The sequence below is a fragment of the Candoia aspera genome, chromosome 8 (assembly GCF_035149785.1).
Source record: "Candoia aspera isolate rCanAsp1 chromosome 8, rCanAsp1.hap2, whole genome shotgun sequence".
Lineage (NCBI taxonomy): Eukaryota > Metazoa > Chordata > Lepidosauria > Squamata > Boidae > Candoia > Candoia aspera.
The window spans coordinates 30,480,033-30,507,134 of NC_086160.1; the positions used below are offsets into that span (position 1 = coordinate 30,480,033).

A 27,102-nucleotide genomic window follows, 5' to 3' on the forward strand; every position below is an offset into this window, starting at 1 on the left:
TACATCTGGAAGTCACCAGGCTGAGGAAGGCTGTATTACACTCACACAACAATCCAGGTGAGAGTTCTAAACAGAGCTACCAGTTCCAATACACTGTACAGCTCTTTCATTTTTAACACTTTCACAGATTCACAGGAAAACTGGCAGAAGAATGGAGGAGAGTTCTGAAGGGAAGAGAACACAGAAACAGATGGAGGGGATTCTAAATGGAAAGCAACATGGAAAGATTCTAGATAGAAGACAATGACAGTACTTACACAACACACTGAACTACAAAACAGCAGATCACAGTTTAGTTTTGGGTGTTCCATGAACTCTACCCTCTGTGCCCCCGTTTATGATTCTAGGGACATCCACTTTCTCCATATTAAAAGGGGTAGGACTTCAATCATGTAGTTGCAGCTCCCATCTTGACTTTTTCCATCCTACTTGCAGATGCCCTAGTATGGTTCTCTGTGTTGTGCACAAGCACCAAAATGAGTTAATTGAATATTTAGTAATATTTAGACATAAGTAAGCATGTCATGCAAATACAGTATTATGAGTCCACTCCTACCTCCATAAAGTCATTGAATTAAGTGATGGTATATAAATGTCTCAAATGGTCTGCTTTCTCTGTTAGGTGAAAAGCCAAAGATTGATACTTCACATTGCTAATGCATTTTACACTAGATACAGTAAAAAACATATTTTATATTCTAAGTTGCCTATCCACCACTTTCAGCCTCTCAGTCTAACTGTGATAAAGATGAAAGAAGAGACATGGTCAACATGACAAATTCTAAGTTAGAATATACCTTAAGTTTTAAATATTTATTATTTCTTTAGTCAGCCCTTTGAGGTAGGCATGATCAAGTAACTGGGAAGGTAGGGATTCCAGGAATGCTCTTTATTGTTGTAGGGTGGAATTACAAAATCTTGAAACCCTGTCAGAGTTTCTTTCTGCCTCATCTTATACTAAACAAAATCAAGGCAAGTTATTATGAATTTGTTTCTCACACTTTCCTCTTTCTCAGGATTCAATATTCTTTTCTGAAACTCCACCCCTCCCCTTTAACAGCTGATTCCTCCTCAGTTCTCAAGTCTACATTCTTTCATAATTTATATTCTGCCCCACTCCCTATGAAGTCATGCTGGCATATATTTTGCATGGATTAAATTGTATAGATTTTCTCCATGATGAAAAGTGCAACAAAAGAATGGACATTAATGAAGTCAAGAGTACTTTTCTTTCTGTAGCAAGAACTGATAACTTAGCTTTCACAAGAATGTGATAACTGATGTTAATTATGTACTAAAAATTATTTCTTACACAGAACCAAATAAGCCCTGGTGTGTCAGTTTTGAATAATTTGGAAATTTAAATACATTGCTGCCTTTTGATTCTGGAGGATTAGAAATATTTCACAAAAACATAAAAATGCTGTTTATATTATCAGAGTAAGTCTTTGTACTAAAGGAAAATGTTCCAGTGAAAGCTTTTAAAAGGCAGGGAACATTCAAATGCACATGTTGTCTTTGATATCCATTCTTCCGAGCTTTTAGTTTGATCTCAAAAATGTGTTCCAGGTTCAGGGTATAGTTTCTTAAATAGCAGAGAAGCTTATGCACCATGAAAAGTAACATTGACCTTAGCATTACGACCTATCAAAGAATTTCCAGTTAAAGTACAGTATGTTATTAACAAAACGGATTTTGAAGGAAAAAAGAAAGCACTTTTTCACTTTAACAAAGCCATAATAAAAACAGTCTCCCTTAGGAGATAAAAGCATGCTGGATGTTTAAAAGAGCAGAACTAGATGCTACATAAAAGTGACACATAGTAGGTCCTTAGTAATGTGAATAGAAATAGGATTTTATTTCTAGACAACTTTTGCTGGTAATGTATGATTATTAACAATAAGAATCAAGCTGCTTAATATTCTATTCTACCTGCTAACACTCAACAGGCCATTTTAAATAATGTTGCCTACAGCTTGGTTTTAAAATGAGTTTTGAATTGGTACAGAGAAAGAATGATTTGGAGGAGGGGGCTATTTGGGGATAAAGCACTTATATGCAGCATGATAGGGAACTTCCTCTTTAAATTCTTATTAAGTCTGTATGGCTCCCCAGGTATAACAAATGCATGATTAAACTTTATAACTTAGACTGCTTATCAGAATTTCTTCCCTGATTTTGCAATTCCAAATGACAAATACTATTTAACAAAGCAACTGCATCACATTAATCACCCACCATTCTGCTGCTTTTGATTTCTGACCTTAATTTAAATTGCTCCATAGATACAAAAGGTAGCTATTTTCAGTGTATAATTTTTAAAAATTTGATGTGCATCAAGATGGTTTTCCCCTCCTTATTTTATCATTGTGCACATGCTATCTTCTACATTTTAGGAGGCTAAAAGGTGGGAATGATAGTTTGAATAAAGAAGTGGTGAATGCATCTTGGAAGGTGTGTGTATGTGTGTGAAGCTGCCTGTGTTGAAAGATGTGGGGTGTGCCTCCTCCTCAAGAAGCCATTTCTTGACCCAGCCATCCTAGACACTATTGTCTGGACACCAACTTATCATTTCTTGGTAAGGTAGTTGGGCTTCAGTAACAGAGAATCCTGCATGGGACAGATCCCTTCTAGGTAGGATTCAGGCTTAGGTATGGGACTGAGACAGCATTGTGATTGTGGATGACCTGTGGCAGGTCTTGGAGGTGGGTGGCATACTTTTTCTCATTCTCTTAGATCTCTCAATGGTCTATACCATCTGTAATGGTATCCTTGTGGACTGCCTGTAGGGGTTGGGGATTGGAGGCGTGGTTCTGCTTCTTCCTGAGTGGGTAGTTGAAAGTGGTGTTATTGTGGGAAGAGAGCCTGAGCTTTTAGGCACTCCAGTGTGTGGTGTTCCAAGTCTAGGCTTAATGCCTACATGAAACTGCCTGGGGGAGGTCATCCATTAGTCTGTGATTTGGTATCATTAATATGATGATGAAATCCAGCTTTACATCTTGACCACAGGCTGAGCAGGCTGAACAAGTTTATTTGCAAAATTTCAGACTTGATCTGAAGGTATCTTAATAATTAATAATAGATTATTTTTCCCATAGAACATTAGTAGTGGTACTACTTTTTGATCTTTTGTGGGAAAAGCCTGAGTATAACATGTAAAATGATCTGTTGCCATACAGATGTTGCCAACATTTTTACTATCAGGTCCCAAAAAGAGATTGTCGGTATGTACTAACAGAAATATTAACAAAATATGTTGGTCTCAGAGTAGGCTCTTGATTGTATACATTTCCCACAGTTCTTTACATATTGCATCAGATGATGTATTAAGAGAACAATTTGCTCTAAAAGCTCAAACATTCTTTTGATACCTAAATTTTTATTCTTTATTTTTATTTCTATTTATAGTATTTTTATTGTATTTTATTATTCTGATGGTTTTAATCATTTGTTGTAAACTGCCCAGAGGCCTCCGATGGGAGGAGATGGGCGGGGATAAATTAGATAGATAGATAGATAGATAGATAAATAAATAAATTGGTAGTGTCCTAATTAGTGTGCCACCTAGGAATTATATTATTGAGATAAAACAAGTTGAGATCTTTTCTTTGAAGAAAGGGTTTTGGTAATCCTTTGGATAAGTAATTTTTAAAAAGTTTATTATGACCTTTTAATTACATTACAACAGGGTATTTTGATAATTTAATTTTTATTGTCTCTCCAATCCCAGCAAGAGAAATATCCTTTTGTTATGCTTGCTGCAGATCATTTTCTTAGATAAATTATTCATCTCAAGAATAGTAAAAAAAATGTGTATGTGAATTTCCAAAATCAGAAGAAATTAAACAGAAACTGAGTTTACTAAGGGATGCAGAGAGAGTGATTGAGGGAAATAATGCTTTCAAGCTTGATTCAATACTGAGATCCATTCTGTAGTTACTATTGTGAGCTTTAGAGGTTGCTTGCTGTATCATTTAAATTTTTAATTCTGTTAGTTTTTGTCCTTTTATTTCTGTCCTTTATTTTCTCAGCTTCTTTTTTTATTCTCTTCAGAGTGACAGTTAGTAGTTTCCAACAACCATCAGAACATCCCCCTGTTGACTGCTTTCCTCACCTCTCCTATTTTCTCCCTCCTCTCTTTTTGACAGAGCATTACAAAACATTATATATAATCTGTATTCAGCAGAATCTGATCCTTTGCCTCATCTACTACAATCCCTTTTATAGTCCCAGAATTTCTAATAGCATAGGAAATAAATTCTAGAACTACTTTTTAAAAAACACATCTGAAATACATTTTAAAAGGGAGAAATCTTACCTTTTCTGATATAATAGAATAATCAACTGCAGTCAAGAAAAGTGTTCTCACCTGAAGTACATGTGAAATAAATGCATGTAAGAACAAACGGGGATTGTTATCTACTCCCTGTAAAATGGTACAGCAGCATTTCCTACAAATAGATTCAATTAATGTCCTGTTTCCTGAGGGGGAAAATAAAAGAAATATTTCACAGATACTGTTTTGAGGGACTGTATTAATGATATACCTAATATTCTTAAGTGCTTCCCCTATTTTTAAAAAGGATTGATAAAATGGCAAATCCCTTTTCCCAATCTAGGAGATCACTGTGTAGTGTAAAGATTTAATAGATAAATAATGAGCACAAAGACTGTCAGGAATGCTATAAAAGTCATTACTGTCCTGACTCCCAGGAAACACTCTGAGACAAGGAACTGTTCTCTAATGTTTATTGCTAGTACATAACAGTAATCCTAACAAACTGAACAAGCGTGGGAAAAACCCAGCCATATAAACCCCGCAGGTTAAGGCGGTCCCAATCTGTGCCTCTTGGAATGGCTCACCAATTCCTCAGTGCTACGCATGCGCTTAACAGTCTGGAAGGGAGCCCCCTGCTCGCCATCCTTACTCATGACAATTACTGTTATCATATGCATTACTTGAACTATTGGGATTGGATGTATAGAAGATGAATCAAAATTAGAGCATAAAGTCTTACTAGCAACTTGGGCATAAACCTCCCTTCTCCCTTATTTTAATTTCTTTCAGTGAGACGTAATATGGCCCTAAATGGTACTCCTTTTGTACTAGGAATACAATAGCATGGATTTTGGAATGTAAAAAATTGCCTTGGAACTATTCTGTTCCAATTTAGTATTTACTACCTCCTGAACTCAAATGAACATCCTTTCAGAGCTGAATTCAATAAGCCACAAAAGATAAGGAGTGAGCATGTAAATATTGTAATTGATTGGTCCAAGTCAAACATCTTATCCACATTCTCAGGTCCAATAACTAAAAGTCACTCAACAAAAAAACTGATTTCATTAGGAACTTTATGGCTGTGTAAATCCAGCCATTTGTGATTTATTCAACAAACAACAGTAAAACGAACCATATTTTGTGTAGTGTTCTCCTTGCTTCTTCTATTGAGGGATGATGCTGAGATTGACTGCATCAATACTTACGGAGTTTCAATGAATAAAAATGCAAATATCTAGTTACATAGTATTGATAAATAAGATTGTCTATGAAGGACTCATTACCAGTGGAAGTGATGAATACTGCAATCTTTTCCTACAGCTGCTCCTATAAGACATTGACTGTCTATTGCAGACAAAGGAATCATTTTTATTTGCCCAACTCATAACATAAAGCTTAGTAACAGCATGCAACTATAACTTTATAACCAAGATTGGTAATTATGTTTCAGAGATGTGTAAGAATACATAGCACTAAGGAATTTAGGAGTGTACACACACACACACACACAGTTATTCTACAGAGCCTTATTTCTTTAATATTGGATGCATAGTGAGCCTATGTGAACTCTTGACTAATTATTTTAACAGGTATTGGTTGAAGTGAACTCTTCTTTATTACACTTTCCTCCTTAGGGATCTAACCATGTTTCTAACTATGCTCTTGCACTATTTTTTTTTTGCCTGGAAAGCTGGTTAGAGTCCAAGTTATTATTCCGGAGGGAGAAGTATATTTTGATTCTTTCCATATTCCCCACAAGGGATTGCAAGCTACAATAAAACACACAGTCACTTTCAGCTGAAGAGGCCTAAATTCCCTATAAGGTATAGCTTCTGTAAACTCTGCATTGGCCTGCCCCATTTGTGACCCACAGCCTGACTGTAGTCTGTTAATTATGTATTCTGATCTGCCAGATTCTTGATATCTGCCCCCTCCATCATTTTTCAAGTCCTAGGCAATGGGGCGGGGGGTGTTCTTAGGCACCTAATAAGCTGCCATATGGATGGTAATTGTTTGTGCTTCGATGGTCATGCCCTGTTCTGTAGGTTTTACACCTCTTCCCTTCCCTTTATCTGTATTAACTTTCTTTCTGATTCTTTTGCTTCAAGGATTCCTATTGTAGATGTCTGAATACCAGGCAATGGTGCAAACATACAACAGAGCCTGTTAAATGTATAGATCCTTTGATACTAAGAGCAGATTGATAATTGTTTTTATAACATATGTGCTCAGTACAAAAGAACCTCAAGTTATGTTTGCTTTGAAGCTTTTACAAAGACTTCAACAACAGAGGTGGCCTGCACAAGATCTTCATGTTTTCTACTTGCATTGACATGTAATTCACCCAAGGACAACTTTATGGGCAGTTCCGTTTACTAATGAGCTGAACTCCTAAAGGTTTCCAGGAGTTTCAGATAAGCTTCATAGGTCTTTTGGTATTCTTTATAAGATACTCTGAATTAAGCATTACTGTTTAACACCTAAGCTGAACATGCAAAATCTTTGCTTCTAATATGCATTGTTGTATCTTAGCTTGTATCTATGTCATTGGAGACATAGGCTGGATTCATTCGTCTTACTAAACCATAATGAGTTTTACTTTTTTAAAAGCTGGTTTAATGTGTTTTGTGAACCCAGCTATTATGATTATGAAACATAGTTCATGGCTGAGTATGTTGTGGTCTGTTCAATAAAACATGGTTAACTAACCATGGCTTAGCACAGCATGCAGATTAGCTAATTTACTGATTTTTTTTCAAATACTTTTCTCATTAAGGCTCATCTATGCAATAAAACCAAAACATGGCTACTGCCTCTGATGGTCAGAGCGTGTTTTGAACATTATTTTCTTCATCTGGTATAACTATAGCTCTGTTTTGTGTATTTGGTAAAATATTTTTGACAACACAAAACTTGGAATAGCTGGGTCTGTCATGCAGTGGTTATTTATTTTACCTTCTCAGCAGCCACAGATAAAGCTGGGAGGCTGTCTTTACTCCACTTCCTCTCTTTATTTTTAACTTTCTGAGAGGGGGAAAAATACATAAGATATATAGTTGGAGTTGGTGCTAGTGCAGACAAATTTAGAGGGCCTTACTCACTCTTCCCATTTCCTCCCCCCTTTCGCTCCATATGGCCACAGGGAAGTGGCAAAACTTGAAACATCCGTGGAGACAAGGTGCCAAGGAAGACAGCATTTTTTGCAGTACTTGTAATCTAGGATAGTCACAGATACCAGAAAAGACACTTAGCCTTCAAGTAAGCAATTTGCTTAGCATCAAAAATTAGTTTTGCTTCAAACAAGAATAAAACTGGTTTGGAGAGGTCATTTGTATGGGTTAGAGAGTTTTCATGACATGGCTCAGTTACAGTATGTGTTGTGCAGTTAAGTGTGTAATGTGGATGGGATAGCTACAGCTGATTTTGATGTTTTTTTCCCCAATCATAAGTAAAGATATACTAGCAATGGGGAAGTTTTACTTAATATGAAAAAAGACACTGGGGAGTAGAGTTGGACCCCTCTTTTCTGCTGTACTCCTCCATGCTCTGCTGCCTCATGAACTTTGTTTCTTCTCTAGTTATGGTACTGGAAGTGAGTTGGGTTGGAAGAAAAATGTCTAAAGAAGCCATTCCAAACTTACAACCTCCAGATGTGTTGATTGTGTATTTTGGGAATTGCAACTCCAATACATCTGGAGAGCATCAGATTGGGGAAGATTAGCCTAAGGTAATGTGGAGCAGGCAGGTCATACAGGAAGGAGTCCATGTTTACTCTCCTTTGCCATTTCCTTTTGATGACAGAATAAGACATTCTTCTGTGCTTTATAATAAGAATAGGAAGACACATCTATACACCACTGTGGCTGCCTGATACATGTCTAATTTGGGCCAGATTTTTCTTGAATGCAATGGTATGCAGTTCATGGACCTTTGAAACAATCCTTGCTTATCAGATCATGGCTTAAAGTGATAACTGAATTCACTACATTGGTATCTATGAAGCAATGTACTTGAATGCCACAAAAATGTGCCATCAAAATTTGGTTATTTGAGTGTAGCATTTACCTCCAAGAATGTTAAATGGTCCAAGATGTAGCCTTGTCAAAAAAGCAAAGACAGATAAACCCACTAAGTATAATAATTTAGAATGTCTTGGAATAACACTACAGGGTAGATGCTTGAATGCTGATAAGCAATGACTGCTGTTTCACCACCAAAATGGATTCCAAGTATAATTTTGTGCTGAGAACCTTCTTTCCCAAATTCCCAGTCCCGGCAGAATATTTTACTTTTAGGAACTTGTATTTAGGATATTCCACTTAGTATACCACAGAACACTGAAAGTTCACATCTGCAAATGCTGCCCATAAGCATTTGATTGTCAGATTAGAACACCAGTAACCTAACCTGTTCTTGTCAAATCCAAAGGAGCGGGGTGGTCTGGTTAGATAAATTAGAGAGCAGGGAGTTTGTCTAACCTGAGTATAGCTAATTGTTACAAGGAGAACTAGTGGCCTATTTAGAGATTAATTTTGTTTTAAATCATATTTTTTCAGTTCAGCTGCTATTAATGTACATATTTTAGGATACATATTATATTTGGCCTGTATATTTGAATTAAATGGTGCAAATACACAAAACACTATTTTTCTTAACAAATAAAAGACAATTTGTTTTTGTCTAAAAAAGCAGAATGGCTAAAAACAAATACTGTTGCTAGCTCTGATGATATATAGTGAATGTCCAATGGGTTTTTATGCTAGTCAGACCACAAGCATACATAGACCAAGTTTTGAATAATATTAGTTCTCCTTAAAGAACATCCTAGTTAGAAACAGGCCAAACTAGAAAAATAATTAAATGCAAAATTTCTATTCAGTGGTTTAGATCCTAGATTTTTAATACCTGAAATTTCCAGATATGGACAATTGTCATGCGCTGCCTACCTCTGAATAACGTTCAGACACTGGTTCGCAAAGCAGGCTCTGGTTTATTTCAGGGTAGGTACAACGTTGGTAGAAAAAAGCTGAGAGTGACAGGAGCGCGCCGGTGCGGGGTTTAAATACCCCGCGCCGGTCAGCGCCCCCTCGCTCTCGGTCACGTCACCCCCCTTTGTCCCATGCGTTGCCCTGCCATTGGTTGAGGGTTTCCAGGATCGCCCATCCTCAGGTTTTCATTCTTCTGCTGATTGCTTTCAGCTGGGCGATCCCCGTTGTATTGCCGCTGATGGCTTGGGTGGCTCCGTGATCCGTTTAGCTATTGTTTGTTAGCCGTTAGTCGTTGTGGGTTGATGGCTACTTAACTTGTACCCCTTCACCTATTTCCTTGTCATTGTCATGAGTGCCATTGCGCTGATGACTTTAGCTCAACGGCACTCATGACAACAATGAATTGAACAGGGTTATTATGTTCCCAGCACAATCCAGTGTCAGAATGCAATGAAATCTGTGGCAAAAAAAGTATTCTAAATGATGATCTGATTTTAATTGGCCAGTAAAAAAGGTAAAGGTTTCCCTTGACGTAAAGTCCAGTCGAATCCGACTCTAGGGGGCGGTGCTCATCTCCGTTTCTAAGCCTTGGAGCCGGCGTTGTCATAGACACTTCCGGGTCATGTGGCCAGCATGACGATTGGCCAGTAGGTAAAGTGATTTTGAATTCTGCTATCAACAGCAGCTTTTCATTCTAAATTGGAGAATGCTGCTTAAGAAGTTGCTTCGAATTTCAGGGGCAGTTTAGTGATGGTATGACTAGGTCAGCTGTTAGAATAGACTTCAAAGTGCTACTATGAATGGAGGATGATTTTTTGTTTTTGTTGTTGCTTGGATACCTTGTTTGCTGACTGACAATTCCTGCGTTACACATTTTTAACTTCTTTTTCGCGGGTGTTAAGTATTCATCAGCAATAATATCTTTGTCCTATTAGCCTTCCCCAGGGGGGTGCTTCAAATGTTTTGAGATGACAGCTTTCAGAATACCTAGCCAACATGGCCATGAAAACCCAGCCAACCTGACCTGTTTGAGGAAGACTACTATATACTGTATAGATATGATTACATATTGTAGTGTCCTATCAGGACCCTATGTCAAAACAAGAATCTGGTGAGATGGAACAGTTTTTATTTACCATAGAAAATTTTTGTCAGAGAATAGTAGCATTTTCAAGGTATTTTAAAAAATTATAATAGCATCTACATATTATCAGTATAGACTACATTTTATTTCATATTTATATAATTATGAAGTTGAAATAGTCTGTTATCTGATATTGATATTTATTTCTAAAGAAAAGTATGATCACATTAATTCTCTCTTTCCTCCCACCCCTCCCACTCAATTTCTACCATCTGTCAGAGCAGATGTTGGGGACAGAGAACACATAGTCCTCTTGATGCTGCTACACTAAAACTCCCAGCATCTTTCATCACTGGATGTGCTGGCTGAAGATGCTAGAAGGTATGAAACATCTGCAGGGCTTCACCATTCCAATTTTTGCACACTTTAATGTCACAGCAGAAGCCTGATGGACCCAGTAGGGTTTCAGAGGGAGCTGGGGGTTATACCTGGGGATCTGCTGCATGGTCCAGCGGAGGCCCTGGCCGCCACCTGGAATAGGGAGGTGGCTGGGGCCTTGGACAGGATCGTACCTGTGCGACCTCTCTTGCCTCATCACACTCGATGCTCCCCGTGGTTTATGGAAGAGCTGAGGGTTTTGAAGAGGACTAAGAGAGGTCTAGAGTGCCACTGGAGGAAGACAAAGACTGAATCCGACCGAACACTGGTTAGAGCCGCGATTAAGGCCTACCTGGTGGCGATAAAAGTGGTGAAGCGTCAATACTTCTCCGCTCTTATTGCATCTGCAGAATGCCGCCCAACGGCCCTATTTAAAATCACTCAATCCCTTTGGGGGAAGATGGGTGCAGTGACCCACCTGCAGGGCCATGCAGAGGAGTTCTCGGAGCATCTGCAAGACAAAATCGCTCGGATCCGCTCTACGCTAGACTCCAGGCGTGAGGCAGGGTCTGTGGAGATACCAAGGGATTGTACTTACCATGTTATCTGGGAAGAGTTTGATCCTGTTGGACCCGAGGAAGTGGACAGGATCCTCCAGACAGTAAATGCCACCACTTGCCAATTAGATCCGTGTCCCTCCTGGCTGGTGAAAGCAGCTCAGGAGGTGACATGTGGTTGGGTCCAGGCGATGGTTAATACATCCTTGAGGGAGGGGGTGTTTCCAGCTGCCTTCAAGGAGGCGCTGGTACAACCCCTCCTCAAGAAACCATCATTGGACCCTACTGTACTGGATAATTTTCATCCAGTCTCCCGCCTCCCCTTTTTGGGGAAAGTGATTGAGAAAGTGGTGGCATTACAACTCCAGAGGATTCTGGAGGAAACGGATTATCTAGACCCCTTTCAGTCAGGTTTCAGGCCTGGATATGGGACAGAAACAGCATTGGTCGCACTTATGGATGATCTCTGGCGGGAGCGGGATGGGGGTAGTGCATCCATCCTCGCCCTTCTTGACCTCTCAGCGGCTTTCGATACCATTGACCATGATATCCTTTCGGGTCGGCTCAGGGAGTTGGGGGTGGGCGGTGTAGTTTTGTGCTGGTTCACCTCCTTCCTCCAGGGCTGGTCCCAGTTGGTGGTGATGGGGAGGAGAGATCTGACCCTCGACCTCTCCTTTGTGGGGTGCCACAGGGCTCGGTCCTCTCTCCTCTCCTATTTAACATCTACATGAAACCGCTGGCGAGATCATCTGTCACCACGGGATGAGGTATCATCAGTATGCCGATGATACTCAATTGTATATCTCCATCCCAGGTGAGGTAAGTGATGCTGTGACTGCCCTCTCTCGGTGCCTGGGGGCTGTAGGGGTCTGTCTGGGGAACAACAGGCTTCGGCTGAACCCTGTTAAGACGGAGAGGCTGTGGGTTAAGGGTTCCTCCGTATCTGGGACTTTGTCATCTTTAGTTCTGGATGGGGTTGCACTGCCCCAGACAGACCCAGTGTGTAATCTGGGGGTCCTCATGGACTCACGGTTCCTGCTCAAAGAGCAGGTGGCAGCCGTGGCCAGAAGGGCCTTTGCACAGCTTCGTGTTATGCACCAGTCGTGCCCTTTCCTGGATCAGGAAGCCCTTCGGACGGTCACTCATGCCCTTGTTATCTCACATATAGACTACTGCAATGCGCTGTACATGGGGCTACCCTTGAAGGGTATCCGGAAGCTTCAGCTGGTCCAGAATGCGGCCGCGCGGGCTAGCTTTGGTGCCCCTAGAAGGGCGCACATAACACCTTTGCTACGTGAGCTGCATTGGATACCAGTTTCCTTCCGGGTCCAATTCAAGGTATTGGTTATCACCTTTAAAGCCCTACATGGCATGGGACCGTGTTACCTGAGGGACCGCCTCTTCCCTGTATCATCAGCCCGTCCCACCCGCTCATGCAGAGAGGGCATGCTGCAGACCCCGTCAATAAGAGAATTCCATCTGGTATGGTCCAGGAGGTGGGCCTTCTCAGCAGTAGCGCCCGCCCTTTGGAACATCTTGCCCCTGGAGGTGAGATTAGCCCCATCGCTCCTAGCCTTCCGGAGGAAGTTGAAGACCTGGCTCTGCCACCGGGCCTGGGGCAGGAAGGAGAATTGACATACTTGGGGTTGGCTAGTGCCTTAAAGTGCCCCTCCTACATAATGATTGAAGAGATCATAGCCATCTGGATTTTATGAGCTGGGGTAGTTAAGAAATCGTTTTAGTTTTAATGGGATTTTATTAGAATTTTATCGTATATTTATTTGAACTTTTATTGTATATTTATTCTATATTGTACACCGCACAGAGTCCCTCTGGTCAGAGGAGATGGGCGGTGACAAATTTGATAAATAAATAAATAAATAAATTTCATTTTCATGATGTTAAGACATGGATGATACTGTTATGATGTATGTCTTCATTTGCCTCCTCAGTGGGCACTATGCTGTTTGTGAACAGAGCCCATGAAACCATAGCTGTTCTGTGTGCTTTCAGCCAAGTTTGTATTAGAAAGTTAAAAACAAAAAACAAAACAGAATCCATTTTTTGGTGGAGGACAACGTGTACTTTCTCACCTCTATGTATCCTTCTGTGAATCAGTTCTCAACAAACTAAAGCAGAACCAATTTTAGTGCTGCTGTAGAAGTAATTTGCTTTACAGGAGAGGTATAATGGCCAATTCGGGGTGATGTGATGTTAGCCTATATGGTAAAACTGCACATGCTCATTACGCCCATGGTGCTTATTCATAATGGGCACCAATTAAGCTCTTTAAGGCAAAGTGAATAATATGGAGACACAGCTGGGTCTTTCATCAGTCCCTTAGTGACAGGAAAACAGCAGATATATTTTAGAAGTATGGTTACAATGAAGGTATAAATAGATTTGCCTTTTTTGCATCATATGATGAGGCTCTAAGAAGACAGATCACAGGGAAAAGGCATCTAGCTAAAACTGGGAAATTACATATTTAGGAATGAATTACTAACCCCAGATGCAATGTTGTGTAAGTCTGCAACAAATACATGGTTCATAAATCTGCAGGTAAATAAGGTTTGAGGAGTTATCTTAGGGTGATAGAGTTATAAAAGATAAGAATTTTTGCCCCTGAATTATACAGAATGCCGTAACATACTTGAAGAACCTTGTAAATCCTAATCCAGAAAAAAAACTCTAATTTTGTCACTTGGTAGCTCAAATATTTAACATTTAGTTATTGGATAGCTTTATATGAGAAAGAAAACACTGGAAGCGTCAACTAAGATAAAGGCATCTTTTTGCAAGTTTGAATGACATGGGCAATTTCAGTCATGCCAGATATCACCTGATGGTCACTGAGTGATAATTATACATGTATAAATTCGTGGTTCCTTCCCAAATTTATGAATGTTTGCTTCAGAAGTACAGTTTTTTAGAATGGCCTGGCCACTGAGAAAAGCAAAGCAATGAGCTATGTGTGCACACCAGAAAAATGCCTCTAATTTTGATAGGTACAATGTGTATGCAGGAAAAGCCTCTATGCTGCTCATACCTAGGTATGGTTAATTTAACTTTGTTTGTCAAAACAAGCCAGAGTTAATCTTGCTGGTGAGAAAAATAATTATAGCTTCTTTGACCAATTACTGGTTTGTTTTTCCTCCTCTTTTTAACTGCCCATGCTGTATAGGTGTAAGCTTGGACACAAACCAGAAAATATGACAGGAAACCTCAAAAAACCACATACCCCCATTTGCACAGTATGTTAAACAAAATCCAAACAAGTCATATTATGACTTAACACAATATAGGAATCCTGTTCCATGTGTCCTATGTTTAGCAGATTGTAGTGAAGCAGGAGCCATGGGACAAAGAGTAGTAAACAGTAAGTCAGAACCAAAGGATAAACCATGAGGTATAGTCAAGAAGTAAGCCATAAGGTGAAGCAGACGTATAAGGCAGGATTAAAGAGTAAGCTATACCATGTGCTACAATCCTCATGACAGTCATCTACATTAAATATTCATATATTTCATAACTCTGTTGTGCAGGAATATGTATAGTAAACTTCAGTTGAATCCTAAAAAATGTGTGAAAGACCTGTAAGTCATACTAGTAAAATGTATTGCTTAGGGCTACCATATCTGGGCTGCAAAAATCCGGGCAACTAAGGGATGGTCTCGAAGAGTGGGTTTTCTGTCTCTCTCTCTGCTGTCAACTAGTGGCTGCCTGAATTTTTACAGCCCAGATAAAATAGCCCTAGTGTTACTAGCATCTGGAATAAAAGGTAATAGAATACTCGGAAGGGGTGATTGAAGGATTATGACTTTTATATATAATTAAGGTAAATTAAGGAGAAAAGAATGGAAAAGCACTGACTGCATATGAAAGGAAATACCATAACTTTAAAAATAAAGCTTGCCAAAGGATGAGTGACAACTCTGTTGACATCACACTCATTTAAAGAATACATTTGATATGAAAATGTAACCAATATGTTTAGCTTCAGAAGGCATTATCTCTATTGTTATTGAGTTACACGTCGTACCGGTGTTCACACACAATCAATTCAAACCTATTTTGCTGAATTAAAGGCTTGGGCCAGTTTTAGAACCAAGACATTTAAATCCACTTTTTGAACTTCCCATGCTTGGACAGGATCAACACATTAATTCCACATTGTGTAGGTTCACTTATGGGATTTATGCTTAGACACTATTTCCATTACCATTGACCGCCAGGAAAGGTAATCTCCAGTAGATTTATAGTTAATACCTGTAGGGATAATTTTAATTGCAAATATTTGTTTCTTGCAGTCCATGAGAGGAGTTAAGAAATTGCGAAAAATAATTAAAAAAACCATTTATACTTAAGCGTGCTTAACCATGGTTTTCTAAATTAGTCCAATTTTGTGGGTTTGTACAACACAATTACATTGTAGGCTACCATGTTGTACAAACCCAGCCTCCTACAGTTAAACTGGTGGAAATCCTTACCAAAAATAGAGGCATAAAGAAAATCAAATATTGACATTATATTTATAATCATGTATTGGTCTTCTTATGGATTCAAATAGAGCATAGGAATAAATGAGCACTCCTTACAGTGAAAGAGATCTTTAAAAAATCTGGCAAGATAATAACACTGTTTCATAAATGCTCTGGGACTGGAGGTGAACAGGTAAGTAACCAATTCTTTTATTCAATTGTTTAAAAAAATAAGTTTTTGACTCCAAAAATGAATTGCCCAAAGTGGGCTGTAAAAAGAAAAAAATATAAAATTATTAACAAATTAAAAGTAATACCTCGGGCTTCCAGTGGGAATATGGTGATCTGAACAGCTGTGCTCACAGGCTCTGCAGGCAGATCTGACAATTCAGCTTTTTATAGCAAGGAGAAGTGATCTCTCTTGGTGCTTATTGTTATTTTGGGGATTAACTTTTAAAAAGAATTTTTTTTTAAAGTTTCTGGAGGCTTGCTTCCATCCAAATATTGAGGAGGACTGAAAGTAAACATTTGTCTCCCTGTTATTATTTCTGTACTGAATTTGAAGATTTCAAAATTTTCCTACATGTTGAATCTGTCAGGGAATTGAGGATAAGAACCACGCTGAGATGGTATTCCAACTCTAGTTCTTTATTGTTCTTACCTTACAGACAGAATCTTGCCAGACTGAGATTACTACACTAACCTAAGGAAAATAACCTAGAAGAGCTCTAGGGTGGGGCTACCCTGAACTTCTTAACCATCCCAGCAACAGAGTCTGGGCTGCGATGTCTTCTATCAGTCTGGAATGCTCTCTTGCCCTGGGACTCAGCACCAATGCTGGAATTCACCACATCACCCCCTCCTTCAGGAACACATTCCATCACAGAATCTGTTTTGAACCTTCAGTTTTCTGCTGCTACAGCCTTTCACTTATGTAAACGGTTCTGGAAACTTTCCATTACATTCTACTTTCCCTGGTTAAGTACTTAAGAGGGCGCCATAATCTATTGCCTGGAACATGGAGGATTTCAAGCAGACCTTCTCAAAGTTCCATCGAGACCTTAAACAGATTCTCTCCAACTCTTGCCAGGTTATTATACAAGATATTTAGGACATTGTTGAAAATATTAGTTTTGAAATGTGGCATCTGGCTGGGGATGTCATGAAAGGAATTGAAGATCTTAACAATGATACAAGGGTTTCTATTAACTGTGAGATGGTCAAAATGTCAGAAGATGTTTGGAAGAAATTAAAGGGACTCAAACTGCAAACCATAAGTGTTCCTGCTCTGATGGAATGTTGTGGAATGGAGGGGTTGGTTATCTATGGGAGGCTTTTTGCTGAGAGGTTGGAGTATTTGTGGGGGCAATTGGGCTGTTTTATTTTTTTGTGAAAAATGCCCTGTGTGTATTTTGGAAAAATGTGAACGTTTTGGTTTACTTCAAAGTGGGGTAAGGGTTTGAGAATGTTTATTTGGATTGCTTTTAAGGTTTGTTTGATGTTATTCTTTGATGTTATTCTTCTTTAAGGCTGTGGATTGAGATTAATAAGGTAAATAATACATGTTTGGTTTTAGGTTTAATATGATTAAGATTGTAATAATTGTAGTATTAAGAGAATAAAATTTGCTTTTTTTTAGTTTGCTTTTTATTATAGCAGACAAATGTATAGAATAGTGGTAGGAAGGAAGTAATTAAATAAGTGTTTTTGGGGGGGGAGGTTGTTTAGGTGGTTTACATATTTTCTTTTAATATCAGGGGAGGGAGCAATTGCAATTAGTGATCTTTATAATATGCTAATGGAGTGATTTATAGAAATAATGTGATTCTGGTTTAACACAGAGCAAGGGATTGATTATGGGAAATTGCTGCATATTCTTGCTGTTAAAAGTCAGAAGTCACCTCTTTATGTAATCTCTTAAGAATCTTTTTTCATCCTGTGTTTTCTCACTTTTAAAGTTTTTTTCTTTTTGTAGTTTTTTTCTTTTTTGTAGTTTTTATCTTTGCTTTAAACTTAATAAAATTCTGATAAAAAACAAATTAAAAGTAATACCTCAGTTAATCCCCTACAAAATCTAACATTTAAGCTTTTTATATTAATAGATGGCACCCAATTATGTGAAGTATCCCTGGATTTGAGCTTGACTTCTGGTGACAACATGGACACATGGCTTTATCCAGAATATTTTCTCAATTTCCAAATTTAGCGTATAGCCCTGGGATTTCTTGGTAGACTCCCAAGTACTAACCAGTTTTTATTCCACTTAGTTTATTTCCAGATCAACTAAAGTTGGCTGGGTTCTGCCACTTCATGTGAAGGCAGTGAGTTACCTTGTTCCAAATAGAAATACAAGTTGCAGTGTAATACACCAATCAGTGGTTATTCTGTGGGGTTTTTTTCCTTTTTGCAATTTTCCAAGTTTCTAAAGTCTACTCTGTCTTAACCATTTTTAAAAAAAAAGCATATTAAGATACACTGGTAAGTCATATAAAAATGGTGACAACAGAAAAAGGTTCCAAGTCACCCAAACAGTGTCACTTCTTGCTCATTGTTGCATAACAAATGGCAGTACAGCTAATAACATTTGACAGTACGTTGATGGCTGTGGATCCTTTCAGTAAAACAGTGCTTCTTAAACCATAACTTCTGGTTCTAACTTAATTAGAACCAAATGTCAAGAAAGACCTGAAATGGTGAAAGAGACTAGCTAGAAATGGTGGTAGATGACAAATCACTGGTTTATTTTGTGCCAAAGTTTGGGAAATATTCAGAATAAGTAAGATACTGACCCTGTCACTTTCCTTATTTATTTTTTTCAAGTACATTCAGAGGAGGAAGAGAGTTTGGTATTACCACAGATCCCACCTAGCAATGAAAGCCAGCCAGAAATATTTGTATTCCTGTTGATAACATAGATAATTCAGACAAACAGACTATATTAAGCACACTGCTCCTAAAATAGCCTATGACAACACTAGATGGACCTGAAAGGAATACTAGTTATTCCCCAAATTTAGCTTTAAAATGGGAGGGCTATTTTAGATTCTCTTAAAATATGGTAATGGAGACAGAGTGTCAGGATTTTCTTCCTGTCTGGTAAATACAGTATAATTGCATTGGGGTGTGACACAGAGCTCATCTGCCCATCCCACTTGCCCCATCACAAACACAGCCCACTAACCATTTCTTGAGAACAGGAATAACAATGTTGTCCTCAAATTCCCCCTCCCCTGCAAAGTCTCTACTGTTTTGCTCCATGTCCAAAGTAGTGTTCTTAGTTCTGCCAAGATACAGTAAATGCTGTGTGGTCTGCCCGTTGAACATATTATATGCAAATGAAACTGCTCCAATTGGCTACTGGGTGCTGTGGTGGAAACACCCCCTCCCCTCCAGTCAATAGTCACAATACTCCACAGCCATTTCATCCTGGGCTACTGGGCTGTCTACCCTCCTGAAAGGGCCTTCCTGTGATGGATTGGTGAAATGCTGGATCTTTTTTTTTTTATCAGTTCACTAGTGAACCATTGGCCTTTTTTTGAAAAAAAGAAAACAAGGTGGATATTCCTTACTTCCACCAGGTGAAACTAAATTCTGCAAGTTTCCCCTCTAACCTAAGTGACAAAATGGAATGTAAAGCTGTGGGGTCTGGGTTTTTTTCTTGCCAATCCACTGATGGATGTGCCAGATGGAAAGTGTAAAGTAAAAGGAAGAGTTAAGGGGTGGTGGGGTGGGAGATCATACAAAAGGTCTATCAATGAATACTCAAAGATGAAAATTCAAGACTTACCTGACCTGAGGTACTGGGTTTCCAGCAACCCTGCACTGAAGTAGAACCTTGCTTCCTTCAGGAACTTCTTGACTTCTCAGTTTCTGGATAAATCGAGGGGGTGATAATTGATTCTGACTTTCTTTTGCAACCTGGTTCTGAGATACAGTCTGACTAATCTGAGAGCCTTCTATCCTTTGCAGCACACATTCCCTACCCTGCATGACTTCTGGGATCTCATTTTTTGGTGTGATTTCTAAGCTTGTTTCCTCAAGAACTGGATTCCTTAAGGAATTTGACAAAGCTAATTGCTTGCTTTTAGGAGAAAGATATCCACTATCTGGAGAAGAAGAATTTCCATCTGGACTCCCACCTCTCATCTTGGCTGCTTCACGAAAGATAGAAGACAGTTCTTCAATCAAAGTGGCAGCTTTGTCACACAGCTTATTCTTGAAGGGAACATTACTTGCCAAAACTGATTTAGATTTGGGGCTCACCTTTTGTGCATTTAAACCACTCCTTTCAGCATTCTTGAGACTTCGAATAAAGCTGGGTCTTGCAGGCAGCAGGGGAGAGGCACTTGCTTGGTTACTAGTGACATTTAGAATATTGTTTTTTTCTTGAGGATATGAATTCTGGTCCTGCTGCTCTGTGGGAATTTGAGATGAAGGCCGCAAGGAAGTGGAGCTGGCTGCATAATTTCTCTTGGAAGCATCTCTGTCATGTGCTTTGACTTGCCCAGAAGAGCCATTCTCTGGTGAGCTGGGAAAAGTGTTAAAATAAGTGTAATCTTGCTTAACTTCTTTATCAACAGGATCAATAGATTGGTGAGCAAGTTCAAGGCTTTTGTTTATCTCATCTTCACTAAGAAAGGCAGATAGCTCATTTGAAAATTCCCCATCTTGTATATCTGATAGGGAATCATAAAAGAGTTCATAAGATGATGAATCCTCAGAATTGTTTTCATAGTTTCTAGCATAAGAGCTTTTCTCGAAAGGATGAGGCTCTTTCATGGTTACAGAGAGAGGGTCAGGCTGCTCACAACTTCTGTTCTGCATGCTGGAACAAAAAATAAATCTTGTCTCAGTAAGACCTGGAATTTTTATCTAATTTGTATCCTTTACTAATCTAGCATTGTCAATAAAGCAGAGAAAAAAAATATAGTGTAGGTGAATGTCCCTTACACTTTTATACATAAAAGTATGTTTTAAAATATATTTATATTTGGCTACTACAGTGTTAATTGTAACTTGTTCTATGTAGCTGGAATGATGAATTTCAGATGTTTTACCTAAAACCTAAAATTTCTCATGTATTACCAAGATTGACTCTACTATTAAGTATGATGAGGCACCCCCCTCTAATGACTATCCTGCTATTCTACTTACACATTCCCTTCTGTTGGAAGGCCTAGCCTTTCCTGATAATCTAAACTAACCTACTGCTATACCAGATGTTGTCATATTCCCCGACAGATGTATTATTGGATTCTGCCCCATAGCTAATATTAAAGGTTCAGCTGGCTGTCCTTTCAGCTTTCCTGTATGGAATGGGAGGGAGAAAGGCATCATCTTGTCATTTGCCTCAGCCAATAAAATGTCTCATTTCCAGGAAATTACCACCTTGGTCGGGTGGGAGGACTCAGTAGCTTTAACAACACTGAGAATGATGCAAGTGGGAAATGTACTCCTGGTAGGGTTCTCTGTGATGATATAGTACAATGGCTCAAATTGTTATGAGAGCACCTTGGAGTGTTCTTTGCACGCTGCACTGCTCACTGAAAGACTTACAGGTACAATTCAAGGTGCTGGTTGTTACTTACAAAGCTTTTCAGAGCACAGGACTTGGTTATTTATGGAACCCCCTGTCTTTAATTACCTCCACCCATCTGATAAAATCATACCCTAATAATCTGTTAGATTAGGTTTATTTTCCTAGGAGTTCTAGGGATTGAGATATCTCAGATATATTCCAGGTAGTCATGGGATATATGACTACCAGATGAGACTGTTTGCCATCCTACAAACACTAATTCCAACTACAAAAAAAAAAGAAAAAATGCATTCTTTCATTGGGTTAGTTTGATGAAATGTATAATTTAGTCACTATTTCTCAATGCAAGTTACAAAGGCTGCAGCTGAGGTGCAATGGATGGTGGAATTCCATCAGGCTTCTAAGGACCTAAAAATTGCTTTATGTTGAGTCCTTGGTGCTCTCTGAGCCTTGTTGTTTTCTTGCAGATGTTTCATTGCCAGACTAGGCAACATCTTCAGTGCAAAGAGGGAGTGGGCCTTGCTCTCCACGTCTGCAAGAAAACAACAAGGCTCAGAGAGCACCAAGGACTCCACAGTTCAACCCTGAGCTACAAATATTCGCTTTGATTGCTTTATGTTTAAAACATGTGCTAAAAGGACTTGATTTTGATTTACCTTTTACTTTGTAACCCTTTGCATTTAGATGCAAATCCAATCTATTTGTTTAAATTGAATATTCAAAAGTATACTAATGGAGATATGAATTTATTGTAATTACTGATCACCTTATATTATTAGAAAAAAAATATTTTGTATGGTTAGAGAAAATGAAAGACACCAATTGGAGATTAACTAATGGTATTCAGCTCTTCAGTCTTATAGGTTTAAAATACAACATCAATTTGAGAAATATCAGATAGCAGATTTTCTGTATACATATTGAAAGAACAGTGAAAGCTGTGTGCTGAGAAAACTAAGGTATTCTGACTTAAAGGAATGTCCCAGCTTTTACTAAAGGAAGAGAGTAGGTAGAAGGATGAGCTACTATGATACAAAAAAATCTGTTTTTCTCAACATTATAAACACCAAAATTATTTTTTTCTTTGTGGTCCAAGAGTCAGATGCAAGGCTCAAGGCACATAGACAGTTGGAAAAATCCTAACTCTTTGGAGCACCTGCAACCTGACACATGTTTTGGAGACAAAATATATAAGAGCCAAAGAAGGTAGGCAGTAAGGAGGGGCTACATGAGTTGCTGATAGGAGTGACTGAAAAAGCAGGGGACTGAGAAGGAGTGGTAGTCAAACAAGCAGTGGGCCAAGAGAATCTATGGCGATAGGGTTGAGGAGGATCAGATGTCTGCAGTGGACAGATGAGGATCCAAGAGAAGTGCCTGATGGGAGAGGCGGTCTGAAAAGGAACCAAATCGTGCCAGAAAAGAAAACTGCCTTGAAAACCAAAAAGCAATTTTGGTGCTAGCAAAGGAATTTTGGTTAGAAGGGAAATGTGAGCATGTTCTCTTTTTTTCTCCTTTCCCTTTTGGGTAGCACAAGGCTTTTCTCCTTAGAAATGAATGCAAGGAATTAGCATTCCAAAGCCTGCGATTACCAGTTGTGGGAGAAGGCAAAAGCTGTGTCTGTTTGACACTTGAACTTTGAGACTGAGGCTTGATAGAGTATTTTTGTTAAGTTATATCTAGATATTCACATGTAAACTCACTTGAATAGGAACAGGACTGCAACTGTAGGATGTTTTTGTATGGTCACATTTAGCTAGGTGAGGCCCTTTTTATTTTCAGCATGTTTCTATCTGCCCCCCAATTTTAAAACTGATTGTTAATTATATATTTTTTTATTACTGATTTTATGTATTTTCAGATTTTATTAAATCTCTTGTTTAATATTTTGCAAACACTATTATTTCTTCATCACTGTGATGAATAACTCAGATCTGAGAAAGTCCATGTAATCAATGCATGTTCTCTGTATGGCCATCTGTTCTTCCCAGCAAAGCAGCAAATGCAGGAAAAAAAATAAAGCGGGGGGGGGGGAGGACTAGGTATGCTTCAATCTCACAGAAATCCCTTTGCATCTCTGTAGAAATCCACTGCTTAGTGAAAGTTAGCAGGCAAAAGTATGTCTTAAGCTACCTTTAAGTAGTTCATTCATTAACTCCAGTGAAGGAAAAAAGACTTAAAAACTAGCTTTCTCTTTAATAATGGAAGGATGGGGTGGGTACTTTACCATTCAAGTGCCACAATTATTTCATTGTTCTTAACGTCTGGCCAGCAGTTTTGGTCCTTATAATTTAATATCAATGTTAGACCTTTAAAGCTGTTTTGATTTCAAATCTCTCAATCTACCCAATGTGTTTTAGCTGTGGTTATCTGCAGTTAATGCTGAAATAGAGTGGGGCCAGGATACAGAGAACTGCAATACAGGGAATCCAGATTTCCTTTGCCAAGGCTCTGCTTTTTTAAATGATAGCTAATCTAGTTAAAATAACACTTGAACCCTATCAAATGGCATACATGATCATAATTAGAACTAGCCTATGAGCTATTTCTAGACCCTTCTGATTAGACTCCAGTGTATTTATAAATGCTTTCCTCATATCACTAACAAGTTTAATAATGGTATAACTTTATTTGTTTATCAAATTTGTCAACACCCATCTCTTCCCACCAGAGGGACTCTGGGTGGTTTACAACAATAATCAATAAAATAATCAATATACAATAAAATTACCATATATAAAAATACAATATCTAAAAAACAGTTACAAGTAAACAATATAGATAAAAATAAAATCCAAATGGCAAAAATAACTCAGTCCTTGTATGTGACGAGCACTCTAGGGCACTAGCCATCCTCAAACGTGATGACTCCCCATATATTGAACAGCTTGTGTGTGTATATAAATATACACACATACATGCAAACAAGCTGTTCAATATATTGTTTTGCCATCATACACAAACACATTCATTTTTTTCTTAATTATTTCTAATAGTATTAAATCTGCAAATGATATTTTGGCAGAAATAATTACCTGTCATAGAAACGTCAGACAATATCCTGAGAAAAACCATGAATTCTACATAAACAATTTTGGATACGTTAAGAGAATAATAATATTTCCTGAAAATAAGGTGGAAAATAAATATACTGAGCACTATTAAATACTTGAGTTAGGCTGTTTCTTTGGTATAATTAAGAAAGAGGAATGCACAAACGTATAACCAGTCCATTGATAAAAGTTTTTGACAATAAAAATGTATTAAAGATAAATTATTTGTTCTGGAAGAATGGTAATGATCAGTAGGAACTTTTAAAAATTGCAGCAAAATATGAAATACACTTCTCAATGCTTAATATTAAATAAATATAATTAATTATATTCAATAAAGAATCAAAACATCACACAAACCTTTCAAATCTTCAAGCCGAATTGTGAAGAATTTCATGTAGGATAATGGAAACCCTTCACCCTTTTGTCTATGAAAGCAGGAAACTAGAACTGCTTCAGCTATTCATTCAAGATAGCTTGGTCCACAGTAACTATTGAGATAACTGTGGCCCCTGAGTTACATCTGTCTTCTTTGACTGTGTAATTCCTATCCTTCTCATCTATATTTGGCAACTGAACTCATGTTTCAGTGAACTGCCACTATCTGGAATTTCTGCATAATAGACCTTGAGCCTGGAAGAACGAACAACTTCTATGTGTTTCAAACTTAAACATTCAAGAAAACTTGAATTGCTGCTGATTACAACAAGCAGCTTAAAATGTTCTTATTTAATATCAAAGTATTTTAAAATATGACACAACTAAAGCTATCCATAGGAAATATTTTGGATGGTTCTGGTATTAGAAAATAACTCTCCATAGAAGAACTTCTGGCATTAATTTCAGATTTGTTTCTGAAATAAAATATTAATTAAAAGTGAGCTACTCAATTTTTGCTATGAAGATCTTCTGTTGTAATGCTGATATCCACTACATGGCCTTGGATAAGGTGACTTTCTCTACTGGTGGCCTTCTTTCTTTGTAAGGGTTCTATCACAGTTCTATTACTGTGTAAATTTCACAGTAATACCAAAAGGGGATTGGAGGAAGAAATGAGAGAGCAATGACATCTGCAGGAAGTTGTCTCCCTTTTTCTATTGTTTTTTATTAGAGAAGTCTCCTACCTAACAGTTGACAACTGCATATTTGGAGATGCCCAGTTTGGAGAAGCTGGAATATAATAAAGCCATGTATGCATATTGATTCTATTCTATTCTATTCTATTCTATTCTATTCTATTCTATTCTATTCTATTCTATCGATCTATCTATCGATCTATTTATTTATTTATTTAAATGTTTTACATGGCTGCCCATCTCAAGTGACTGTGGGCAGCTAGCAATACAATAAAACATGCCAGCAATATAACACAAAAGAAAAACAATACCTTCAATATTCGAAAGAAACATGATAATAAGCACATATAAAGAATACAATGTAACTGAAGTGCCTAATAACCCATCTGGAAAAAGCAAAACAAAAAAACCAATCCTCTATGCAATCTTATACATCGGGTTCAACTAACATCCTGACCCAGTAACTGAAGGAAAAGCCATGTCTTCAAGGCCCTACAGAAAACTGACAGGGTTGGAGCCATCTGAATCTTGGGAAAACACTGTTTCATAGGTGTTACCCCTCCCAGATATACAGACAGGAAATATGGCAAGAGAAGCTAATTCTACTTTATTGTAAGGCTACATTAACAGAATCTTGCAAGTCTTGAAGTACAAATCTCCTGCCCTCCTTATTTACTGCCAGAGTAATTAAGGTGGGCCCTTTCTAACTTTCTTTGTCTGTTACTCAGTTGCGGACTTCTTTCTCTTTTATCTGATTGTTTCCTGGGCAGCATCTCTCCACCACCACTACCACCACCCCTGTCTGCCAAGGCCACCCTTACATTGCATCACAATAGGGCAGCTGCCTCAACAAAGAAGACATGTCTCTTAGGCCCTATTAGATGACATTGTTTCACAGAAGGGTCCCAGAGCATGCCTACCCTGCTAAATCTGGTAGGATGAGCAAAAACAATTGAAACAGGTGGACCTGCAGATAACCTGGTCTTGTGCCATGTAGGGCTTTAAAGTTGACCACTAGAACTGTGAATTACACCCAGAAGCCTATCAAGAGCTAGTGCAGCTTGCAAAGCAGTGGGTTTTGTGGGTATACTGTGGTATGTCCAAATGCTTTTCAAAGGCAGCCCCATGTAGAGTACACCGGAAGAGTCCAACTGAGAGGTGACTAAGGCATGAGTGACTGAGCAGAGAGTCTCCTAATCCAAGAACAGGCACAATTGGCACACAAGATAGATTTGTGCAAAGATCCTCTTGCTCACGGCTACTACCTAAACTGCAAGACGATTCCCAAATTGCTCACTAACTCTGTCTGGGGGAATGCCACCCTAACCAGAATCAAAGATGGTTAATAGGAAGCCTGTTCTTCCTTATCCGGACCTCCGTAGCCTGCAGACACTGGGAAAGAACCTTGATGGCATCAATTCTGTGGCCCTGGGCAGAGATGTACAATCATCAATATATTGGTGATGAATATCATCAACATACTGATAATACCTAACTCTGTGAAGACTGATGCCCCTTTCCCAGTTGACCTTTCATGTAGAAGTTAAATAGGAGTGGGGACAAAGAACTCTGAAGCACCCTGCAGTGCAAAAGTCTAGAGCTGGACCTCTTCCTCCCCACCAACACCAAATGGAACTGGCATCAAAGGAGGAGGAGAACCACTGTAA

General features: G+C 38.5%; 1 protein-coding gene across 1 annotated transcript in view; it reads right to left on the bottom strand.

The window, feature by feature from the left end:
• The window catches only part of PALLD (palladin, cytoskeletal associated protein), a 247,839-nt gene extending 223,005 nt beyond the window's left edge, over positions 1-24,834 (bottom strand). Inside the window, exons 1-2 of the mRNA XM_063310551.1 lie at positions 24,720-24,834; positions 19,558-20,595 (exon numbers count right to left, since the gene is read on the bottom strand). Of these exons, the coding sequence (XP_063166621.1) occupies positions 19,558-20,594 (1,037 nt within the window). The 5' untranslated portion in view covers position 20,595; positions 24,720-24,834. The remainder of the gene's footprint in view (positions 1-19,557; positions 20,596-24,719) is intronic.
• Between the last annotated feature and the right edge of the window lie 2,268 nt (positions 24,835-27,102).